Source organism: Urocitellus parryii, chromosome 9 (assembly GCF_045843805.1).
Source record: "Urocitellus parryii isolate mUroPar1 chromosome 9, mUroPar1.hap1, whole genome shotgun sequence".
In the NCBI taxonomy this organism is placed as follows: Eukaryota; Metazoa; Chordata; class Mammalia; order Rodentia; family Sciuridae; genus Urocitellus; species Urocitellus parryii.
In genome coordinates, this window is record NC_135539.1 from 143,447,558 (window position 1) to 143,469,293 (window position 21,736).

The following is a 21,736-nucleotide window of genomic DNA, read 5'->3' on the forward strand; positions in this document are numbered from 1 at the left end:
CTATTACCCTGTAGTATAGATTAAGGTCTGGTATCATGATGCTTCATTCTTCTTGCTAAGGATAGCTTTAGCTATCCTGGGTCTCTTTTCCAGAAGAATTTCATGACTGCCTTTTCTATTTCTATCAGGAATGTCATTCGAATTTTGATTGGGAGATCTTTCCATATTCTAAGGTCTTCTTTAATTTCTTTCTTTAGCATTCTGTAGTTTTCATTGTAGAGGTCTTTCACTTCTTTTGTTAAGTTGATTGCCAACTATTTAATTTTTTTAAGGCTATTGTAAATAGGGTAGTTTTCCTTGTTTCCTTTTCAGAGGTATTTGTCACTAATATACGGAAATGCATTTGATTTATGGGTGTTGATTTTGTATCCTGCTACTTTGCTGAATTCATTTACTAGTTCTAGAAGTTTTCTGGTGGAATTTTTTGGGTCTTCTAGGTATAGAATCATATTGTCAGCAAATAGCGCTAATTTGAGTTCTTCTTTACCTATCCATATGCCTTGAATTTCTTTCGCCTAATTGCTCTGGCCAGTGTTTCAAGAACTATGTTAGATAGAAGTGGTGAAAGAGGGCATACCTGTCTTATTCCAGTTTTTAGAGGAAATGCTTTCAATTTTTCTCTATTTAGAATGATGTTGGCCTGGGGCTTAGCATAGCTTTCTTTTATGATGTTGAAATATGTTCCTGTTATCCCTAATTTTTCTAGTGTTTTGAACATGAAAGGGTGCTGTGTTTTGTCAAATGCTTTTTCTGTATCTATTGAGATGATCATATGGTTCTTATCTTTTAAGTCTATTGATGTGATGAATTACACGTATTGATTTCTGCATGTTGATCCAACCTTGCATCTCTGGGATGAACCCCAATTGATCATGGTACACTATCTTTCGATGTTTTTGTGTTTTAAGCATTGAACATTCTTAAGTAGTAACAGTAATTAAAATAAGCTACCTGAGAATTAGTCACATGACAGTGAGTTGACTATTATCTAAAAAGTTTTAAATACTATTAAATTTTTAAAAGATTAAATTTCAACTAAAAGTAATGAAACAATGACTAAGTTGGCAACTTTGTTCACACTATTCTAAACATTAAAATACCCAAACTTTAAAATGTTAAAATATTATACTAAAGTAACACATGAAACTAATTTTCTCAATTCATATTTTATACATAGCACATTGTAAAATAGTTAAGGGATCTTTATAAATGTGTTCTGTGTACATGAAAACACTTCTTATATGGCTTATAACCAGAAGAGTTATGCAACTGAATGCTTTGTCTGGAGTAGCAATTAAAAACTCCCCAAATGAATAAGGCAAACTGTTACAAACATGATAGAAAAACCTTCTCCTTTAAGAAATCCTTTTTGTACAAGTAGAGCACAACTAGCTTTGTGTCCTCAATATCATTTCCAATTTTACCTTGAACTACATAATACTACAGTATTTATCAGACTATATTGTTATTATGTAACCATTTGCTACTAACAACAAACTGGACACTTTTCAAAATCCACAAGAACAAGATCAAAATAAATTAAGAGCACTGTATGCCTACAAATTATACTTTATATCATTTTATCTAGCACATTGCTGGGCAGAGAATAGCAACTTTGTGTCCTAAGAAAATGTAACAGTACAATAAAAATATAGTTCATAATATTTTAGGGAACAAAAGAATGAAACTAGTAGTGGCCTGTTTCACATAACAGCCTAAAGTCTGCACAGTAAAACCTTTACTTTTAAAAGTAATCTTTCCTTAAAATAAAAATTAATAGTGAAAGTAAACATACTAACTATGCCAGTTGAGATAAGCTCATTCTAGGTGACAGAATAGAAATTTTTTTCATCATCTATAGAAATTTTAAATAAATTTTAAAATCTTGAACACTTTTACTATTCCTTATAAATATTAAAATCAGCATACTTGAACATGTTTATAAAATTGAAATTGCTATATACAGAATGTCGTAAGTATGAATAAGGATTACTGAGATTTAAAACTCCAATTCTTTTGGAAAACTAGTAATCTAACTTCACTAATGTGCATTATTAGTTCTACTGTGAATATTTATATCTGAAAATATTTATAAAACAAAAAAAGCACCCAATTTGGAAATACCCTTGCTTTACAAACAGTAAAAATTTAAAGTTATTTCTAATATGCTACAAATAAATGACAATGGTAAGGAAATTCATTTACTGAGACACCTTTATGCTAAAGGTTTAAAAAAAAGGTCATTGTCTTTATGCCTAACAATGTTACTGGGATAATGTCACTTGAACAACTATATGCACTTGAATAAAATGAAGCATATTTAAGTTTTCTAGAGTGTAAGGCTGATTAAAGTCTTACACAGCCCCCAAGGGAACTAAGAAAGCTACATGTAATAACTTCTAAATTTTATCATTAATTTTGGCAAACCAGAGTATTTTTTTTTTAACTACTTTACCTTTCTGCTGTAAGGATTACTAATTACTAACTTGGTGTCATCTGAGCCAGATAATATATATTCTCCAGTGTCATTCCAACAGATTGTATTAACCTAAAAAGAAAGCAAAAAAAGAAATATAAGCAAACTGTACATAAAGTATATACATAAAATCTTTCACTTACCTGATAGTACAAAATTTATATCACTAATGAGGTGATATCTATAGGAAAACAGTATTCGAATTTATGTATTGAAATAAACAGACTTCAGTTCTTAATTCCACTGAAAGAAACCACTCCAACCTAACAATAAGTGAAAAGCTGAAAAGACACAATATCAACAAGTCATCTTCAGAGAAGTGAAAACATAGGAGAACTTGCTACCACTAAGCCCACAGAGACCAAAAGTGTACAGGTAAAATAAAACTTCAGCAGGAAACAATGTCAGGACAAGAAAACCTGAAAACCCGAACCATAACTGATGAAGCTATTGGAGGGTCAGAAAGAACAAGCGTATTGTTAAAAATTACAGGTAACTGCCATCACAGGGACACATATTTTGGTGAGTTTTAACTTCAGTGGCTCATCTAGGTTCTATAAAATGAAATTTTCGAGAAAAATCTCCTTGTCCTTTAGTCAAAGAACCATTTTGAAATTCAGTAAAGTACTACATTCTTAACAAGAACTATCCTTGAAAGAAACTATTTAACCAGATCTAAATCTGCTAGAATTTTATCAGACCTTAAATGACATGGATAAAGAGAAATTCTGAACTCTAGCCATCTCTATCCTTCGACATCATAGACCCAATTTCCGTCCACTTTATTATCAGTCTAACCTAAAGTAGGTAAGAAGGGGCACAGAATCCATTGTGAAGTTCAGAGACAAAAGGCACAGACACATTAAGAGATTGAGACATAAAAATAAGAGTACTAGACCTAGACCCTTCTAGACCCTTACCGCCACATTACTAAAAACCTATTTACAGCTGGTTGCGATGGCACACACCTGAAATCCTAGCAGCTGGGAAGGCTGAGGCAGGAGGATGAAGAGTTCAAAGCCAGCCTCAGCAACAGCAAGGTGCTAAGCAACCCACAAAACTGAAGCAAGACCAAAGACTGGAGCAAAAAAGAAAATAAACAAACAAATCCAAACCCTAAACAGAATAACCAAGGACTGTCACACACAGAAGATTCAATTTGTATATAATGGATACATCAGAAGATAAAGGAAGAGAGAGAAAAAGGAAAACAACTGGAGATAATAATGACTGAGAATAGCCCCCAAATAATGTCAGATACCAAACCATAGATTTAAGAATCTCAGAGAAGACCTGGCAAAATGAATAGCAAAAGAACTCCACAGGCTGAGGTTGTGGGCTCAGTGGTAGAGCACTTGCCTGGCACATGTGAGGCACTGGGTTCGATCCTCAGCACCACATAAAAATAATAAATAAAATACAGGTATTGTGTCCATTTTCAAATTATATATATTTACTTATTTAAAAAATAAAAAGAACTTCTTTACCTAGACATATAATTTCACACAATAGAAAAAAAACTAAAAATTCTGATTCTGAAAGAAGCCAGAGGGAAGTAACACCTATCCACAGACAAATAAAGATAAGAATTATATCTGACCAGGCACAGTGACACATGAGACTGGGGAGGCTGAGGAGGAGGATATCAAGTTCAATGCCAGCCTCAGTAACTTAGGCCCTAAGTAACCTGGTGAGACCCATCTCTAAATAAAATATAAGAAGGGCTGGAGATGTAGTTCAGTAGTTAAGCACCTCTGGGTTCCATCTCATGTAGCAAAAAGAGAATTACATCTGACTTCTCAAAAATCATGTAAGAGGGGCAAGCGAGGCAAGCATGAGGCCCTGGGTTTGATCCTCAGCCCCACATAAAAAATAAATAAATAAATATAAAGATATTTTTAAAATTTTAAAAATCATTTAAGAAAAAAGAGAGTAAAATGAAAATGCTTAAGTGTTAAGAGAAAATAAACACTAACCCAGAAATTTCTGTACCTTATAAAATTATTCTTCAAAATCATGGAAGAGGGCACTCTACAATTGGCGGGAGGGAAGGCGTGTGTGACTGGAGGGAGGAGAGACAGACCCTTAGCAACAACACCCACAGGTGCTACTGAGACCTTAGCCCCTGCTGAGGCTAAACGTGGGCGGTACAGAGACCTTCTGTGGCCTAAAGCTGGCTCCACCCGGAAACAAAACCTTTTAAAACCATTGTACATGCTCCCGAGGGGTGGGGGCGTTGGAAATGTCGGGAAGACCACATAGCTTCTCAGGTTGCTAGGCGACAAAGCGGGAGTACCTGAGCGAACTGTGGAAGCCACGGCTCCCAGACCCCCGAGACCTAGAGCGAACACCGTGCCCTCCCCGTCCTCCCTCACTTTGCTGGGAGTCCTCTACCTTGGGTGGCGTCCGGTGACGAGGAGAGAGTTTGTGGGGACGCCCCCTCCCAGGCGACTTGGGACTGCACGTTTTCAGCACTCCGGAGTCAGTGTTGAAGTATAACACCAGAGAAGCACGCCGAGGCAAGTTTAGAGTGGAAAATAGAAGTTTATTAAAGGACAGCAGAAAACACTTCCCCCTGGAGGAAGAAAGGGACCCAAGAGATGGAATCTGTGGAAAATTTTTTTTTAGGTGTGTGTGTCCCGGGAGAAGGCCGCGTGTGTGGCATTCGCAGGAGTTTTGGAAATAAAGTTTGTTCCTGCTTGAGTGGCTCGTAATTTTGTGCCCAGCCAGATTGGGGCAATTGGTGGCCTATACGGGGAACGCCTGAATCTTGGGGAACAGGTAATTTCAGGCTGCGATTCACCTGCATCTCGCAGACAAATTACTCAGGCTCAGTGCTAAAGAACCCGCGGAAACTGCTTCTGGGAGCCTGCTCCTATCAGAACATACACCAAGCCCAGAGCGGCTGAATTCTGGCTCCCGATACTGCTCTGGCCAGGGCCAAGGAACCCGCGGAAACTGCTTCCCGGTCCGGATCCTGCTGAATACTGTGGAAGCCAGAGGGGCAGAGCAAAACCGCCGCCCGTGCCCGGAAGAGCCACAGCGACCCGCCGGCATGCTATCACTTCACCTCATCTGCAGTAGGGGCCAAGCAGAGCCGCCACCCGAGCCCGCAAGGTAGGCAGACCTGCGACCGACCGGCGGAACAGGCCCAGCGGCCTGCCGGCGCGACAGACACGTCACCCCATTTGACCAGGGGCAGAGCAGAGCCGCCGCCTGTGCCCACAAGATAGGCAGACCTGCGACCGACCAGAGGAACAGGCCCAGCGGCCTGCCGGCATGGTACACACGTCACTCCAATTGGAGTAGGAGCAGAGCAGAGCCGATGCCCGCACCCGGAACAGGCCCAGAGGCCCGCCAGCGTGGTAGTCACGGCACCCCAATTAGAGTAGGGGCAGAGCAGAGCTGCCGCCCGCGCCCGGAATAGGCCCAGCGGCCCGCCGGCGTGGAAGTCACGTCACCCCAATTGGAGTAGGGGCAGAGCAGAGCCGACTCCCGCGCCCGGACAGGCCCAGCGACCCACCGGTGTGGTAGACACGTCACCCCAATTGGAGTAAGGGCAGAGCAGAGCCGCCGCCCACGCCTGCAAGGTAGGCAGACCTGCGACCGATCGGCAGAACAGACCCAGCGGCCCACCAGCATGGTAGACATATCACCCCAATTGGAGGAGGAGCACAGCCGCTGCCCGCCCTGCAAGGGAGACTTTTCAACTATACAAGAGCAATATAAATATATAGGAGGAAAATTTCAAAAACACAACAGTTTCACCAAGCAGAAAGAAACGTGAACAGTATGAAACGACAAGGAAAGAAAGGACCACAAGCAATGCAGGTGAACTCAACTTTAGAAGAGGTAATAGCTGCAGCAGATGGAATGTCAGATAAAGAATTCAGGATATACATGCTTCAGATGATCTGGAGTCTCAAGGAAGACATTAGACAGCAAAATCAGACAATGAAAGATCACTTTGACAATGAATTACATAAACAAATCCAATAGGCAAAAGATCAACTATACAAGGAGATAGAGGTAATAAAAAACAAACAAACAGAAATCCTAGAAATGCAGGAAGCAATAAACCAACTTAAAAACTCAATTGAGAATACTACCAGCAGAGTAGAACACTTAGAAGATAGGACATCAGACAATGAAGACAAAGTATTTCAACTTGAAAAGAACATAGACAGCTCAGCAAGACTGTTAAGGAACCATGAGCAGAACATTCAAGAAATATGGGATAACATAAAGAGACCAAACTTAAGAGTCATTGGGATACAGGAAGGTATAGAGGTCCAAACCAAAGGAATGAGCAATCTATTCAATGAAATAATACGAGAAAACTTCCCAGACTAGAAGAATGAAACAGAATCCCAAATCCTAGAAGCCTACAGGACGCCGAATGTGCAAAATCATAACAGATCCACACCTAGACACATTATAATGAAGATGCCCAGCATACAGAATAAGGAGAGAATTTTAAAAGCTACAAGAAAAAGGAAGAAGATTACATTTAGGGGTAAACCAATCAGGATAACAGCTGATCTTTCAACACAGACTCTGAAAGCTAGAAGATCCTGGAATAACATATTTCAAACACTGAAAGAAAATGGGTTCCAACCAAGAATTGTGTATCCAGCGAAACTAAGCTTCAGGATGGAAGATGAAATTAAAACCTTCCACGATAAACAAAAGTTAAAAGAATTTGCAGCTAGAAAACCATCTCTTCAAAACATCCTTGGCAAAACATTTCAGGAAGAGGAAATGGAAAACAACAATGAAAACCAACAGTGGGAGGTAGGACAGTAAAGGAGGAAAAATAATCAAAGAGGAAAACAAACCATGTTTAGTAACATAAACAAACAAACATGGCTGGAAGAACAAACCATATCTCAATAATAACCCTAAATGTTAATGGCTTAAACTCACCAATTAAGAGACACAGGCTAGTAGAATGGATCACAAAACAAGACCCAACAATATGCTGCCTACAGGAGACGCATTTGATAGGAAAAGATATATATAGACTGAAGGTGAAAAGTTGGGAAAAATCATATCACTCATGTGGACTTTGGAAACAAGCAGGAGTGTCCATACTCATATCAAATAAAATAGATTTCAAGCCAAAGTTAATCAAAAGGGATAAAGAGGGACACTACATACTGCTCAAGGGAACCATACACCAACACGACATAACAATCATAAATATATATGCCCCAAACAACAGTGCAGCTATGTTCATCAAGCAAACTCTTCTCAAGTTCAAGAGTCTAATAGACCACCATACAATAATCATGGGAGACTTCAACACACCTCTCTCACCACTGGACAGATCTTCCAAACAAAAGTTGAATAAGGAAACTATACAACTCAATAACACAATTAATAACCTAGACTTAATTGACATATATAGAATATACCACCCAACATCAAGCAGTTACACTTTTTTCTCAGCAGCACATGGATCCTTCTCAAAAATAGATCATATATTATGTCACAGGGAAACTCTTAGACAATTTAAAGGAAGAGAGATAATACCATGCATCTTATCTGATCATAATGGAATGAAACTGAAAATCAACGATAAAAGAAGGAAGGAAAAATCATGCATCACTTGGAGAATGAACAATAGGTTACTGAATGATCAATGGGTTTTAGAAGACATCAAGGAAGAAATTAAAAAATTCTTAGAGATAAATGAAAACACAGACACAACATATCGGAATCTATGGGACACACTGAAAGCAGTTCTAAGAGGAAAATTCATTGCTTGGAGTTCATTCCTTAAAAAAAGAAAAAAACCAACAAATAAATGATCTCATACTTCATCTCAAAATACTAGAAAAAGAAGAGCAAAACAACAGCAAAAGAAGTAGAAGGCAAGAAATAATTAAAATCAGAGCTGAAATTAATGAAATCGAAACAAAAGAAACAATTGAAAAAATTGACAAAACCAAAAGTTCTTTCTTTGAAAAAATAAATAAAATCGACAGACCCTTAGCCATGCTAACAAAGAGAAGAAGAGAGAGAACTCAAATTACTAGCATACGGGATGAAAAAGGCAACATCACAACAGACACTTCAGAAATACAGAAGATAATCAGAAATTATTTTGAATCCTTATACTCCAATAAAATAGAAGATAGTGAAGGCATCGATAAGTTTCTTAAGTCATATGATCTGCCCAGATTGAGTCAGGAGGATATAGACAACCTAAACAGACCAATATCAATTGAGGAAATAGAAGAAACCATCAAAAGACTATCAACTAAGAAAAGCCCAGGACCAGATGGGTATACAGCAGAATTTTACAAAACCTTTAAAAAGGAACTAATACCAATACTTTTCAAGCTATTTCAGGAAATAGAAAAAGAGGGAGAACTTCCAAATTCATTCTACAAGGCCAACATCACCCTGATTCCGAAACCAGACAAAGACACTTCAAAGAGAAAAAACTACAGACCAATATCTCTAATGAACCTAGATGCAAAAATCCAATAAAATTCTGGCAAATCGGATTCAAAAACATATCAAAAAAATTGTGCACCATGATCAAGTAGGATTCATCCCTGGGATGCAAGGCTGGTTCAATATATGGAAATCAATAAATGTTATTCACCACATCAATAGACTTAAAAATAAGAACCATATGATCATCTCAATAGATGCAGAAAAAGCATTCGACAAAGTACAGCATCCCTTTATGTTCAAAACTCTAGAAAAACTAGGGATATCAGGAACATACCTCAACATTGTAAAAGCAATCTATGCTAAGCCTCAGGCTAGCATCACTCTGAATGGAGGAAAATTGAAGGAATTCCCTCTAAAATCTGGAACAAGACAGGGATGCCCTCTCTCACCACTTCTGTTCAACATAGTTCTCGAAACACTGGCCAGAGCAATTAGACAGACAAAAGAAATTAAAGGCATAAAAATAGGAAAAGAAGAACTTAAATTATCACTATTTGCAGATGACATGACTCTATACCTAGCAGACCCAAAAGGGTCTACAAGGAAACTATTAGAGCTAATAAATGAATTCAGCAAAGTGGCAGGATATAAAATCAACACTCATAAATCAAAGGCATTCCTGTATATCAGCGACAAATCCTCTGAAATGGAAATGAGGAAAAACACTCCATTCAAAATATCCTCCAAAAAAATAAAATACTTGGGAATCAACCTAACAAAAGAGGTGAAAGACTTATTCAATGAAAACTACAGAACCCTAAAGAGAGATATAGAAGAAGACCTTAGAAGATGGAAAAATATACCCTGTTCATGGATAAGCAGAACTAACATCATCAAAATGGCGATATTACCAAAAGTTCTCTATTGGTTTAATGTAATGCCAATCAAAATCCCAACGGCATTTCTTGTAGAAACAGAGAAAGCAATCATGAAATTCATATGGAAAAATAAAAGACCCAGAATAGCAAAAATAATGCTAACCAGGAAATGTGAATCAGGTGGTATACCGATACCAGACTTCAAACTATATTACAGAGCAATAGTAACAAAAACAGCATGGTACTGGTACCAAAACAGGTGGGTGGACCAATGGTACAGAATAGAGGACACAGAAACCAATCCACAAAACTACAACTATCTTATATTTGATAAAGGGGCTAAAAGCATGCAATGGAGGAAGGATAGCATCTTCAACAAATAGTGCTGGGAAAACTGGAAATCCATATGCAACAAAATGAAACTGAATCCCTTTCTCTCGCCATGCACAAAAGTTAACTCAAAATGGCTCAAGGAGCTTGATATCAAATCAGAGACACGGTGTCTGATAGAAGAAAAAGTTGGCTACGATCTACATACTGTGGGGTCGGGTTCCAAATTCCTCAATAGGACACCCATAGCAGAAGAGTTAATAACTAGAATCAACAAATGGGACTTACTCAAACTAAAAAATTTTTTCTCAGCAAAAGAAACAATAAGAGAGGTAAATAGGGAGCCTACATCCTGGGAACAAATCTTTACTCCTCACACTTCAGATAGCGCCCTAATATCCAGAGTATACAAAGAACTCAAAAAATTAAACAATAAGATAACAAATAACCCAATCAACAAATGGGCCAAGGACCTGAACAGACACTTCTCAGAGAAGGACATACAATCAATCAACAAGTACATGAAAAAATGCTCAAGATGGCTAGCAGTCAGAGAAATGCAAATCAAAACCACCCTAAGATACCATCTCACTCCAGTAAGATTGGCAGTCACTATGAAGTCAAACAACAAGTGCTGGCGAGGATGTGGGGAAAAGGGTACACTTGTACATTGCTGGTGGGACTGCAAATTGGTGCAGCTGATTTGGAAAGCAGTATGGAGATTTCTTGGAAAGCTGGGAATGGAACCACCATTTGACCCAGCTATTCCCCTTCTTGGTCTATTCCCTAAAGTCCTAAAAAGAGCATGCTACAGGGACACTGCTACATCGATGTTCATAGCAGCACAATTCACAATAGCAAGACTGTGGAACCAACCTAGATGCCCTTCAATAGATGAATGGATAAAAAAATGTGGCATTTATACACAATGGAGTATTACTCTGCATTAAAAAATGACAAAATCATAGACTTTGGAGGGAAATGGATGGCATTAAAGCAGATTATGCTAAGTGAAGCCACCCAATCCCTAAAAAACAAATGCCAAATGTCTTCTTTGATATAAGGAGAGTAAGAACAGAGTAGGGACGAAGAGCATGAGAAGAAGATTAACATTAAACAGGGATGAGAGGTGGGAGGGAAAGCGAGAGAGAAGGGAAACTGCATGGAAATGGAAGGAGACCCTCAGGGTTATACAAAATTACATACAAGAGGAAGTGAGGGGAAAGGGAAAAAAATACAAGGGGAAGAAATAAATTACAGTAGAGGGGGTAGAGAGAGAAGAGGGGAGGGGAGGGGAGGGGGGATAGTAGAGGATAGGAAAGGCAGCAGATTACAACAGACACTAGTATGGCAATATGTAAATCAATGGAATTGTAACTGATGTGATTCTGCAATCTGTATACGGGGTAAAAATGGGAGTTCATAACCCACTTGAATCAAAGTGTGAAATATGATATATCAAGAACTATGTAATGTTTTGAACAACCAACAATAAAAATAAATAAATAAATAAATTTTAAAAAATCATGGAAGAAATATTTTGTTTTCAGCTAAACACACACTGAGGGTATTTATTTATTTATTTATTTATTTATTTATTTATTGCCCAAAAGACCCAAATTCTTTAGAGAAAAGGAAAATAATATAGATAAGAAACTTGGATCTACAAAAATGAAGAATATTAAAGAGGAATAAATGATAATAAAATACTTATTATGCTTCTTCATTATTCTTAATTACTAAACAAAGAGCACTTCTTATTGTTCAAAATAATTTTCAATTGCATACAAATATGCTTATATCTATGTCTGAAACTGAAATGAATGACAGCATTAATACAATGTACAAAAGTGAGAATTCAGGGTTAATTTTGTACTCAACTACTAATAAAGCAGTATGGTGTTCTCTGAATAAAGCAGACTTGGATTCGATGTGGATTTATTTTGCAAACACCAAGAGTTTTTAAAAACAGTAAACCTAAGAGAAAATGAAATAAAAGGTTCAATTAAATCACAAAAGGCAAAAGAGACCAAAGACAAAAAAAAAAAAAAAATGGAACAAAAAGCAAGGGCAACAAATAGAAAAGAAAAAATAATAATGATAATCCAACTATATCAATAATCACCTTAAACATCAACAGTATAAATGCACTCATTAAGAGACTGCCAGAGTGGAGCAAAAAAAAAGACTCAAATATATGTTATCTATACTTTAAACATAAGACACTTATTAATAGTAAAAATAAATAAAGAGAAAATATACATATTAATTAATCAAAACAAAGCTGGCAGATATAGCAGATTTCAAAGCACAGAAAGGGATCAGAGAAAAAGGAAGGCCTTTCATACTGATTCAAAGGTCAGTTCAAGAAGATAACAATGAATAACATGTAGTGCTTAACAAAGTACTTGAGGCAAAAACTGACAGGAATACATAAACAGATGAATCTACTGTCACATTGGGAGACTTCAATACCTCCATCAGAAACAGATCTAGCAGATTATTCTATGTATAGTCATGTCATGTAACAATGGTGATAAGTCCTGAAAATGAATCATTAGGCCACTTCATCTTCATGCAAACTTCAGAGTACACTTACACAAATGAAGACTACTATGACAAAAGGAAGCACTATGATCTTAAGGGACCACTTATAAGATAGAGAAGATAAAAGCAATCTATCACTGATCAAAATGTCACTATGTGGCACACAACTATATCTTATTAAGTGAACCAAGACAAGAACTGAAGAGACTACATACTATGGAATTTCAACTACAGGATATTCAGGAAAGGAAAAAATTATGAAGACTATAAAAATATTATTGGCTATCAAGAACAGCAGGCAGGAGGGAAGAATTTTAAGACAGTAGAACAACCCTATGTAAGTACTATAAAGGGGTTAGATAGCATTGTAAGTTTGTTTGAACACATAGAAATCTCCAACAACAAGAGTGAATTCTTAGTAAACTCTGACAATACGTGATTGTGCAGGTTAAGTTTAACAATTGTACCACTGGGGATGATGCTGATAATATTGAAGGTTATACACATGTGCAGGTAGGGAGGGTATAGGAAATCACTATACCTATGTCTCTCAACCTTGCTGTCAACCTAAAACTGCTCTTAAAAAAAAAAAAAAAAAAAAAAAAAAAAAAGTCTGGAGCTCCAATGCAGCAATCAGTATGCAGTTCTAATAAAAAAAGTAAGTATTAGCTGGGATGTAGCTCAGAGCTAAAGCATGTGCAAGGCCCTGGGGTTGATCCCCAAAACTGTAAAAATAAATAAAGTCTCAAAAAACAATAACTACACACATACACACACACACACAAACATACATATATATGCACACACACACCCCTACTACACAACCCAATGGGTTCTACTTCCAGCTATTTAACAAACAAAAATAAAAGCATTATATGTCCTCACAAAACTGTACACGAATGTTCATGGCAACTGCATTTGTAAGAGCCCTCAACTAGAAACAACTCAATGCCCATGAATAGGTAAAGAGACAAGCAAATTATGGTATACCCACATAATGAATGCTACTCAGTAATAAAAGGTATTAAACTATTGATACACTCCACAACATGGATGAATCCCAAAAATGCATTCTAAGTAAGACTTGAATGTAAAAGCAGCCAAAGAAACAAAAGCACACAGGGACCATGAGTATAGCTCAGCGGTACAGTGCTTGCCTAGCACGTGCAAGGTCCTGGGTTCAATTCCCAACATATACAAAAAAAAAAAAACCTGGATGATTCCATTTATATAAAATTCAAAAAAATGTGAACTAATTTACAGTGATGAATAGGAGGTCAGTGGCTAGGTGGTGGTGAGAAATGAGAGGGCACACTGACATTAATGGGTGACAGATAAACTTATGATCCTGACTGTGGTGATGACATGAATGTATACATAAGCTAAACTTATTAGAATACACAATTTAAACAGTATAGTCAACTATATCTCAATAAAGATCTTTAAAATCTCTACAAAATTTAAACACAAATACTTAATTCATAAGCATACAGGTATTTTGTAATTTTGAAAATTAGACTGGCATTGTCCCTTTCTTATCAGCTATACTGGATGTCAAAAGTTCTTCAAAAATACTACATGAAAATAAAGTCCGACTAGAATTCTATAAAACCACCCAAATCACTGATCAAATGTGAAGGCAGAGAAAAAAGAGGTTTAAAATTGTAAGAAGAGTTTACTTTCCACTCACCCTATAAAAAATATTTGAGAATATACTCAGCAAAACCTGAAAAAATAATTTTAAAACTGAGATGATGCACAATACACAGCTGTATAAACTTAAAAATATAAAAATGGCAACTGCACATCATGAAGGAGAATCAATTTGCAGTTAGCTCTAAAATAGTCTCCTTTGGGTAGGTAAGTAAAAGTTTTGACCCCAGGTGCAGAAAAGACATAAAATTTAACGCATAACACACTCTAAGATTCTTAAATGAACAATTCATAAGTGCCACATGTATGCTACGTGCTCCTCCTGATATTAATTGAAGGGGGAAAAAAAAAATCCGAAACATGTCTCCTCAGTCAAGTAATCCAGAACAAAGGGGGCAGGTATGTTGACTAAGATCAAATTAATGGGCTTATGTAATTAAATGTCAGAAAATACCCACCATGGAGTTGGAGAAACCCACCAGAAAAAGAGACACTGATCAAGGTTGGCACACTAATTAAATAGCATGGTCAGGGAAAGCTTCTCTGATAGGTAATCGTTAAAAGAGTGCTGAACAAAATGAAGTAAGCTTCACAGAAATGTGGAGGAAGAGTTCTAGGTTTAAAGCATAAAATACATAGGGCACAGGTATACTTGGTATATTTAAGAACAGCAAAGGTAGAAAGTACCAAATAACGCAGGGCCTTACAATGGTAGCCTCTAGTACATGTCTATAATCCCAGTAACTCAATGCTGAATAGAATCCTATGTTCAAGGACACCCTGGGCAATTTAGCAAGATCTTGTCTCAATATAAAATTAAAAAGGGCTAGGGGGCAGGCATGTGGCACACACCTGTAATTCCAGTGAGTCACGATGCTGAGACAAGAGGAACACAAGTTCAAGGCCAGCCTCAGCAACTTAGTGAGGCCCTAAACAACTCAGTGAGATCCTATGTCAAAATAAATAAATAAAAAGGGCTGGAGGATATACCTCAGTAGTAAAGCACTCCTCAGTTAAACCCCTGTATCTAAAGCAGAAAAAAAGAGGGCTGGATCTGGGAGTGTAGCTCAGTGGTAGAGTGCTTGCCTAGCATGATTGAGGCACTGGGTTCAATCCCTAGTATTCAAGAAAAAAAAAGTTATCTTTATGAACAACAAAACAAAAGGATTTTATATATGTGGTTCAAAGTTAGAGTGAATACTGGAGAGACTGAAAACAACAATAATTCTGAGAAGCCCTAATAATTCTCAGAAAGCATAAGTTGTCAGGAATTGCCACATAGGAACCAAGTCCCCCCCCAGCTTTGAGCAATGAGAATGTGGAGATGTGGCAAGCCAGCCATGGGCTGTGTGTGTGTCAACTATGAGCACTGAGCACACAAAGCGGACTGAACCAATGCTGCCCCTCTGATTGGGAGGGGGACACATGGGTGTTTTTGCTAACTAACCATGACTAGATGTGTATGTGTAATTTAGCATTTGCGTGTTGAAGATATTTTAGGAAAATCAGAGTGGAATAAAGTATAAAATAAGGTGATAGTGCAAGTAGTTTAGGCAAAAGAAGAGGATAACCTAGGACTGGGTACAGCTCAATGGCAGAGAACTTGCCCAACATGCTGGGTTTAATCACCAACACCTTGAAGGAAGAGAAAAAAGAGAGAAAGAAGAGCCTAAATTGAATAGTAGACAAAAAGAATGGGATGGATTCCAGATAAATTCTCAAAGTAGAATTTATTCATGGGTAGACTAATGTGAAAGCTGAGGAAAGAGAGATCAAGGATAACTAGAAGTTTTTTATCTTAAGCATCCAAATGGATGGCATTTCTATTTACTGAAATAAAGTTGCAAATTCAAGGAAGAAAATTAAGTATTCGTTTGACAACTCAAATTCTATGATAAATCTTAGCATAACCAAAAGTAGGAAAACAAAATACCATAAGCTTCTTTATTCATTACAGTATATAGTATAACTTAAGTACACTTGCCAAGGAGAATCTAATCAAACTGCTAGAGGTGACTTAATAACATCACAAGAAAACAAACAAATCTAGCGCGTGAAACAGTCCCATAGGAAAATTGAACTGTTTCCTCTAACAAGTCTAGCAGGGTAGAGAACTGAATAAAAATTTGAGAACTATAGTAGGGACTGAGGGCATAGTAGCTCACTGGTAGAGCACTTACTTGATACGAGCAAAGCCCTGGATTCGGTCCCCAGTACAACAAAAATAAAAATTAAAAAACTTGGGCTGGGGATGTGGCTCAAGCGGTAGTGCGCTTGCCTGGCATGCGTGCAGCCCGGGTACGATCCTCAGCACCACATACACAAGATGTTATGTCCGCCGAAAACTAAAAAAAAAATAAATATTAAAATTCTCTCTCTTTAAAAAAAAAATTAAAAAACTTAACAAGAAGCACAGCGATCAAGATAAGGAGCTGATCTAGATCATCTTTGAATAAAATAACTATAAAAAGATACTGTTATAATGAGGGAAATTTCATTATAGTCGATGTATTATATAACATTAAAAATATACTGTTAATTCTAATTAAAATGCAAAATGGTGGTGGGCATGGTGGTGCATGCTTATAATCCCAGGGGCTTAGAAGGCTGAGGCAGGGGGATGGCGAGTTCAAAGCCAGTCTCAGCAAAAGCAAGGCACTAAGCAACTCAGTGAGACCCTGCCTCTAAATAAAATACAAAATAGGACTGGGGGTGTGATCAGTGGCTGAGTGCCCCTGAGTTCAATCCCCAGTAGCACTCCCCCCAGCCCCACCACACCATAAAAAGCATAATGACATTTTGGTCATATAAGAAAATGTCCATTAGGGCTGGGGATACAGCTCAGTTTGGTAGAAAAAAAAGAAAATGTCCATTGCTTTAAAATACTTAGGGCAAGAGTGAAAAAACTAAGGAAAATGAAACAGAAGTAAACATTAACAATCTTTTTGTAAATTTAAATATTTATTTTTTAGTTGTAGTTGGACACAATACCTTTATTTCATTTATTTATTTTTATGTGGTGCTGAGGATCGAACCCAGGGTCTCACACGTGCAAGGCGAGCACTCTACTTCTGACCCACAACCCCAGCCCCTCATTAACAATCTTAATAACTGCTAAATCTAGGCAATGAGTGTAAGAAAAGTATGTTTGAAATTTTTAAAAAGAAAAGGGCTTTGTGTTTTGGACCTGTTAAATCTGAATGCCTATGAGACACGCAACTGGAAAAGTTAAAGTGGAGTTGGACCCGCTATTCCAGGAGCCACAGAACTAGAGACAAGAAGGTAGAAGGTCCCACCAGACTCTCTGACCTCCTAACATCTAAATGTCAAAGAGGTGGAAGAGTCGTCAGCTAAAAAGACAGAAGACAGGACAGGAAAAAAAAAAAGAAAAAAGAATGTAGAAATAACAGAAAAAGTATTTTTAAGAAAGGCTAGGTTCCACTGATGGTTAAAGTTTCTAGAAAATGATCACAGTTGTGGAAATACAAAGAGCACAAGTAACTACAAAAGCAGTTTCAGCAGAGTGAAGGAGGAAGGCTTTTGATATTTGAAAACTCACTTTAAAAAAACCTTACATGTACTTTTCTAAATTCAAATACACTTTTTATCTTTTAATATAAAAGCACAGTAGTACATGCCTGTAATCCTAGCATCTCAGGCGGCTGAGACAGGGGAATCACAAATTCAAGACAGCGCCTCAGCAACTTAGCAAGACCCTGTCTCAAAACAAAGGGGCTAAAGATGTAGCTCAGTGGTAGAGTGCCCATAGGTTCAATCTCCAGTACCAAAAAGTACTGGAGATAAATTAAAAACATAAATTAAAAAATCTAGACTATTTATTTAGTGATCCTAGGGATGGAACCCATGGCCTTGCACATGCTGGGAAGGTACTCTACCACTGAGCTACACCTCCAACCCCTATTCTCTCATTTTATTAAAGTTAGTTACAAACCCTTCTATGATGATTGGGGCCTATTATCAAATATTAATTTAATACACATACTTCATAATTGTAAGTACTTCATAATTGAAAATTAACTATTACTTACACAGCCATCATGCACATTTAGAGTTGCTTCAAGTTTCAATCTTTGGATAAATTCTCTTCTTCCTGTTTAAAAAGAAAGAACTAAATAAATCATAGAATCTACTACAGACAAAAAGTATCACAAAGAAATTAAAAGCCTAAAATCTGGCATAATAAGGTAGACTCAAGCTCAAATTTCAGCTCTGCCATTCATAAGCTGAGTGACACTGGGCAAATTAACCTCCTGAGCCCTGGCTCACGCATTAGCAGACCTACACCTCATATGTACAGGACTAAATGAATCAAGGGAAGAAAGGACTTTGCACGGTACCTGGGCTACGTAAACATTCAAATATATATATTCATTCATCAATTCACTCCACAGATATTTATGTGGTGCTCCCTGTTCCAGCTAATTTCAAGAGCTTGTTACAGTGGTAACAACACAGAAAAGATCGCCTCCTCTCATAAAAGAATAAAGACAACGAACAATATGTCAAGTTAGTGAGAGCATTATGTAGAAAGAATAAAGCACGAAGGAGGATAAGTGAGGGTTGTGGATAGGGATAAAGTTTTCAATTTTAAATAGGGTGGCAAACAGTGGTAATAAGATGCCACCAATTTTTAAGCAAATCTCAATTTTAGAAATCTTAAAAATATATTAAATTTTAGTGATGAAATGTGACACCAAAAAAATAAAATTAGCCCAATGTCCAGCAACAGCAGAATAGCTAAAATATTGCACAAATAAAGTTCCCTCTTTGAGCTGGGCATGCAGCTCCCAGTAGCTCAGGAAGCTGAGGCAGGAGGACCGTGGGTTCAAAGCCAGTCTGAGCAACAGCAAGGTGCTAAGCAACTTGGTGAGACCCTGTCTTTAAAATAAAATACAAAATAGGGCTGGGGATGTGCCTCAGTGGTTGAATGCCCCCAAGTTCAATACCTGGTACCACCCCCAAAAAATTTCCCTCTTTGAACTTTTAGTCAAAGTTCAGTTTGTCCCTCCAAGTACGTTACCAAAGATAGACTAAAAAGCATGTTTATTCAGAAACCGTAGTGAAAGAGAGCTGAATTTATGACAAAAGGTGACAATTAAATAAATACAATCAGGCTTGATGAGCTCTCCAATAAAATTAAATCTGACTATATTCTCCATATACTGTTATATAGGACAAATTATTGTTTTCTTTTCACTCAAGGTAAAGATCAAGATCCTCCTTGAAGCCAATTTGTTTTATTTCCCTAATTATAACTGTTAAGATGGCTATGTAAAGGGTAAACACACAGGTTAAAATGTAAGTTATGGGGATGTTTTGTGGAGGATGGTCCATGGTACCTAGATTTTAAAAATAAAACAACCTAGAGAAACTCAGTAAAGTGTTTTCATGAACTAGGTTGTTCTTCATATAATTAACTTTTAAAATCTGATTTTGTTTTAAAAAGATGCTACCTATGGCAAACAGGTAATTTTCTTTTTAAAAACTCCTCTCCTTTTGGCTAAAGGCAGTCTTGATAATCCTGCTAAATTATGAATTAGACTTAAGAAACAAAGTATTCAAATTAACAATAGGATAGCAATTAGAACTCATTAAAATGCTAAAATACTAGAAACTTTTTTTTCCCCCAAATTTTAAAAATCTGGTTTCAAACCCAGCTCTAGCCATTTTGGTCTAGAGAAAATGGTAGTAGGACGTAAGAGAACAGAAGATAAACTGAGCTATTCTGGCAAAAACTCTCACCTGTGAAATTTACACCTAAATTTAAGCACTGAGACATGATACAGTTAGGTCCTAAATGACATTTTTACATGTGATTGTGGAGATAAAACTGACTGTGCTGTCCAGATATGGGCTTCTACAAGATAAAAACCACCATAGAGTAAGAAAGAACTAACATAAAAATTGAGCTCTCTAAAATTAAACTCATGTCTGAATGTCATTAAAAACTGTGAAAGTTCTGGCCTATGTGCAAGATCACCAGCTAGCCTGATACTATTTCTTGCATAGTAGCAGAAGACTCAAAAGACTTGCTACTTACAGCATGCAAGCAGTGTGAGCTTCAGGTTCACACCGGCTCCCAACCTCCCAAGCCCCAGAGGGCACCTCGGAGAGGTGTGGGTGGATGGCACGCAGTGAGTCTGGATCACCAATGAAGAGCCTGAGCTGGGGGACCCAACCTCTTATCTAGCATGTTGCCCTCAACTTTATCCAGAAGTGCAGCACTATTTGTGTTAAACTAGACAGTAAACAAACTTGCCCTCTGTTCCAGGAGACAATGTATCTTCCAAGGCTGTTCTCTATATAAACATCATTGAAAAGACAGTCCAGAAAAAAGCAGTTGGGGGAGTCTCCGCTCACAAGATGTGCAGAATGAAAAGAGGCCATGGAGAATCCTCTCCCAACGACCCCATGTTTGTTATGGATGAACTTACTACTCAACTCTTTCTGTACCCCAAGATCCCTTTTACAATTCTACCTCCGCTACCTGTGTCTAATGATTGATAATAAGCTCCATCAGAGGAGCACTCATTTAGTCAAGTCTCCTCAGTGTTAGAACAGTGCCTAGCAAAAAGCATTCAGTATACATTTGCTGAATTAGTGAATAAATAATTAGGATATTATCCCATCCTGTTTTCCCAATAATACTTAGTGAACATCTTTCAATGACAATTAGGAGCTAATTATTGCTCATTTTGGTAGTCGTATAACTTATTAAACAACTTTCTGATTTGTGTGTCCACATATATACCTCCACCTCCACACTACAGTGTTTGGGACAAGAACATAGGTTTAATAAATATCTATCTTGGGACATACAACATTTATGCTGGGTGAAACTCTTTATCCCTCAAAGCCTTAGTTTTTTACATTTGTAAAAGTAAGAATACTACTAAAAATATCACAGGTTTATTATAAGATTATAACATTATGATTAGCATATGCACAACTTCTAAACGTGCCTGAAATACTGTAGACATTTAAAATCAGTTCTCTATATATGTGTGGGTTGTTCTAATTTAAGATTGTCTGAAAAGACAGACAATTTTTTTTTAAATATATAACTTCAGTAAAGGAGTTAACTGACTGAGGAAAAACAGTTATGCCAATGTTACTGAAAAGAAATGGAAGAGCATTTTAACAAAGTTTTATTCCACTTTCATTTGACAGTATTGTCCTCTGAGCTTTCTAACATGAACTTCTCACATACCACACATACTGCCATTCCTAGCCCACTATCAGGCCTTCCTTTCCTATTCATGGGCCCCAACTTGGTTCATTCAGGCCACTGTAACAAAATGTCTTAGTCCAGGTAGCTTAGGAAGAAGAGAATCTTATTTCCCATAGTAACAGATGCTGGAAGTTCAAGATCAAGGTACTGGCAAATCTGGTGTCTGGTAGGAGCCAGTTCCCTATAGATAGC

At 37.3% G+C, this 21,736-nt stretch overlaps 1 protein-coding gene across 6 annotated transcripts in view; it reads right to left on the minus strand.

The window, feature by feature from the left end:
* Positions 1-21,736, minus strand: part of Dcaf6 (DDB1 and CUL4 associated factor 6) — a 117,109-nt gene that overhangs the window by 83,504 nt on the left and 11,869 nt on the right. For all 6 annotated transcript variants that reach the window (XM_077802819.1, XM_077802821.1, XM_077802820.1 and 3 more), the window contains exons 2-3: positions 18,342-18,403; positions 2,456-2,548 (exon numbers count right to left, since the gene is read on the minus strand). In XM_077802819.1, the coding sequence (XP_077658945.1) occupies positions 2,456-2,548; positions 18,342-18,403 (155 nt within the window). The remainder of the gene's footprint in view (positions 1-2,455; positions 2,549-18,341; positions 18,404-21,736) is intronic.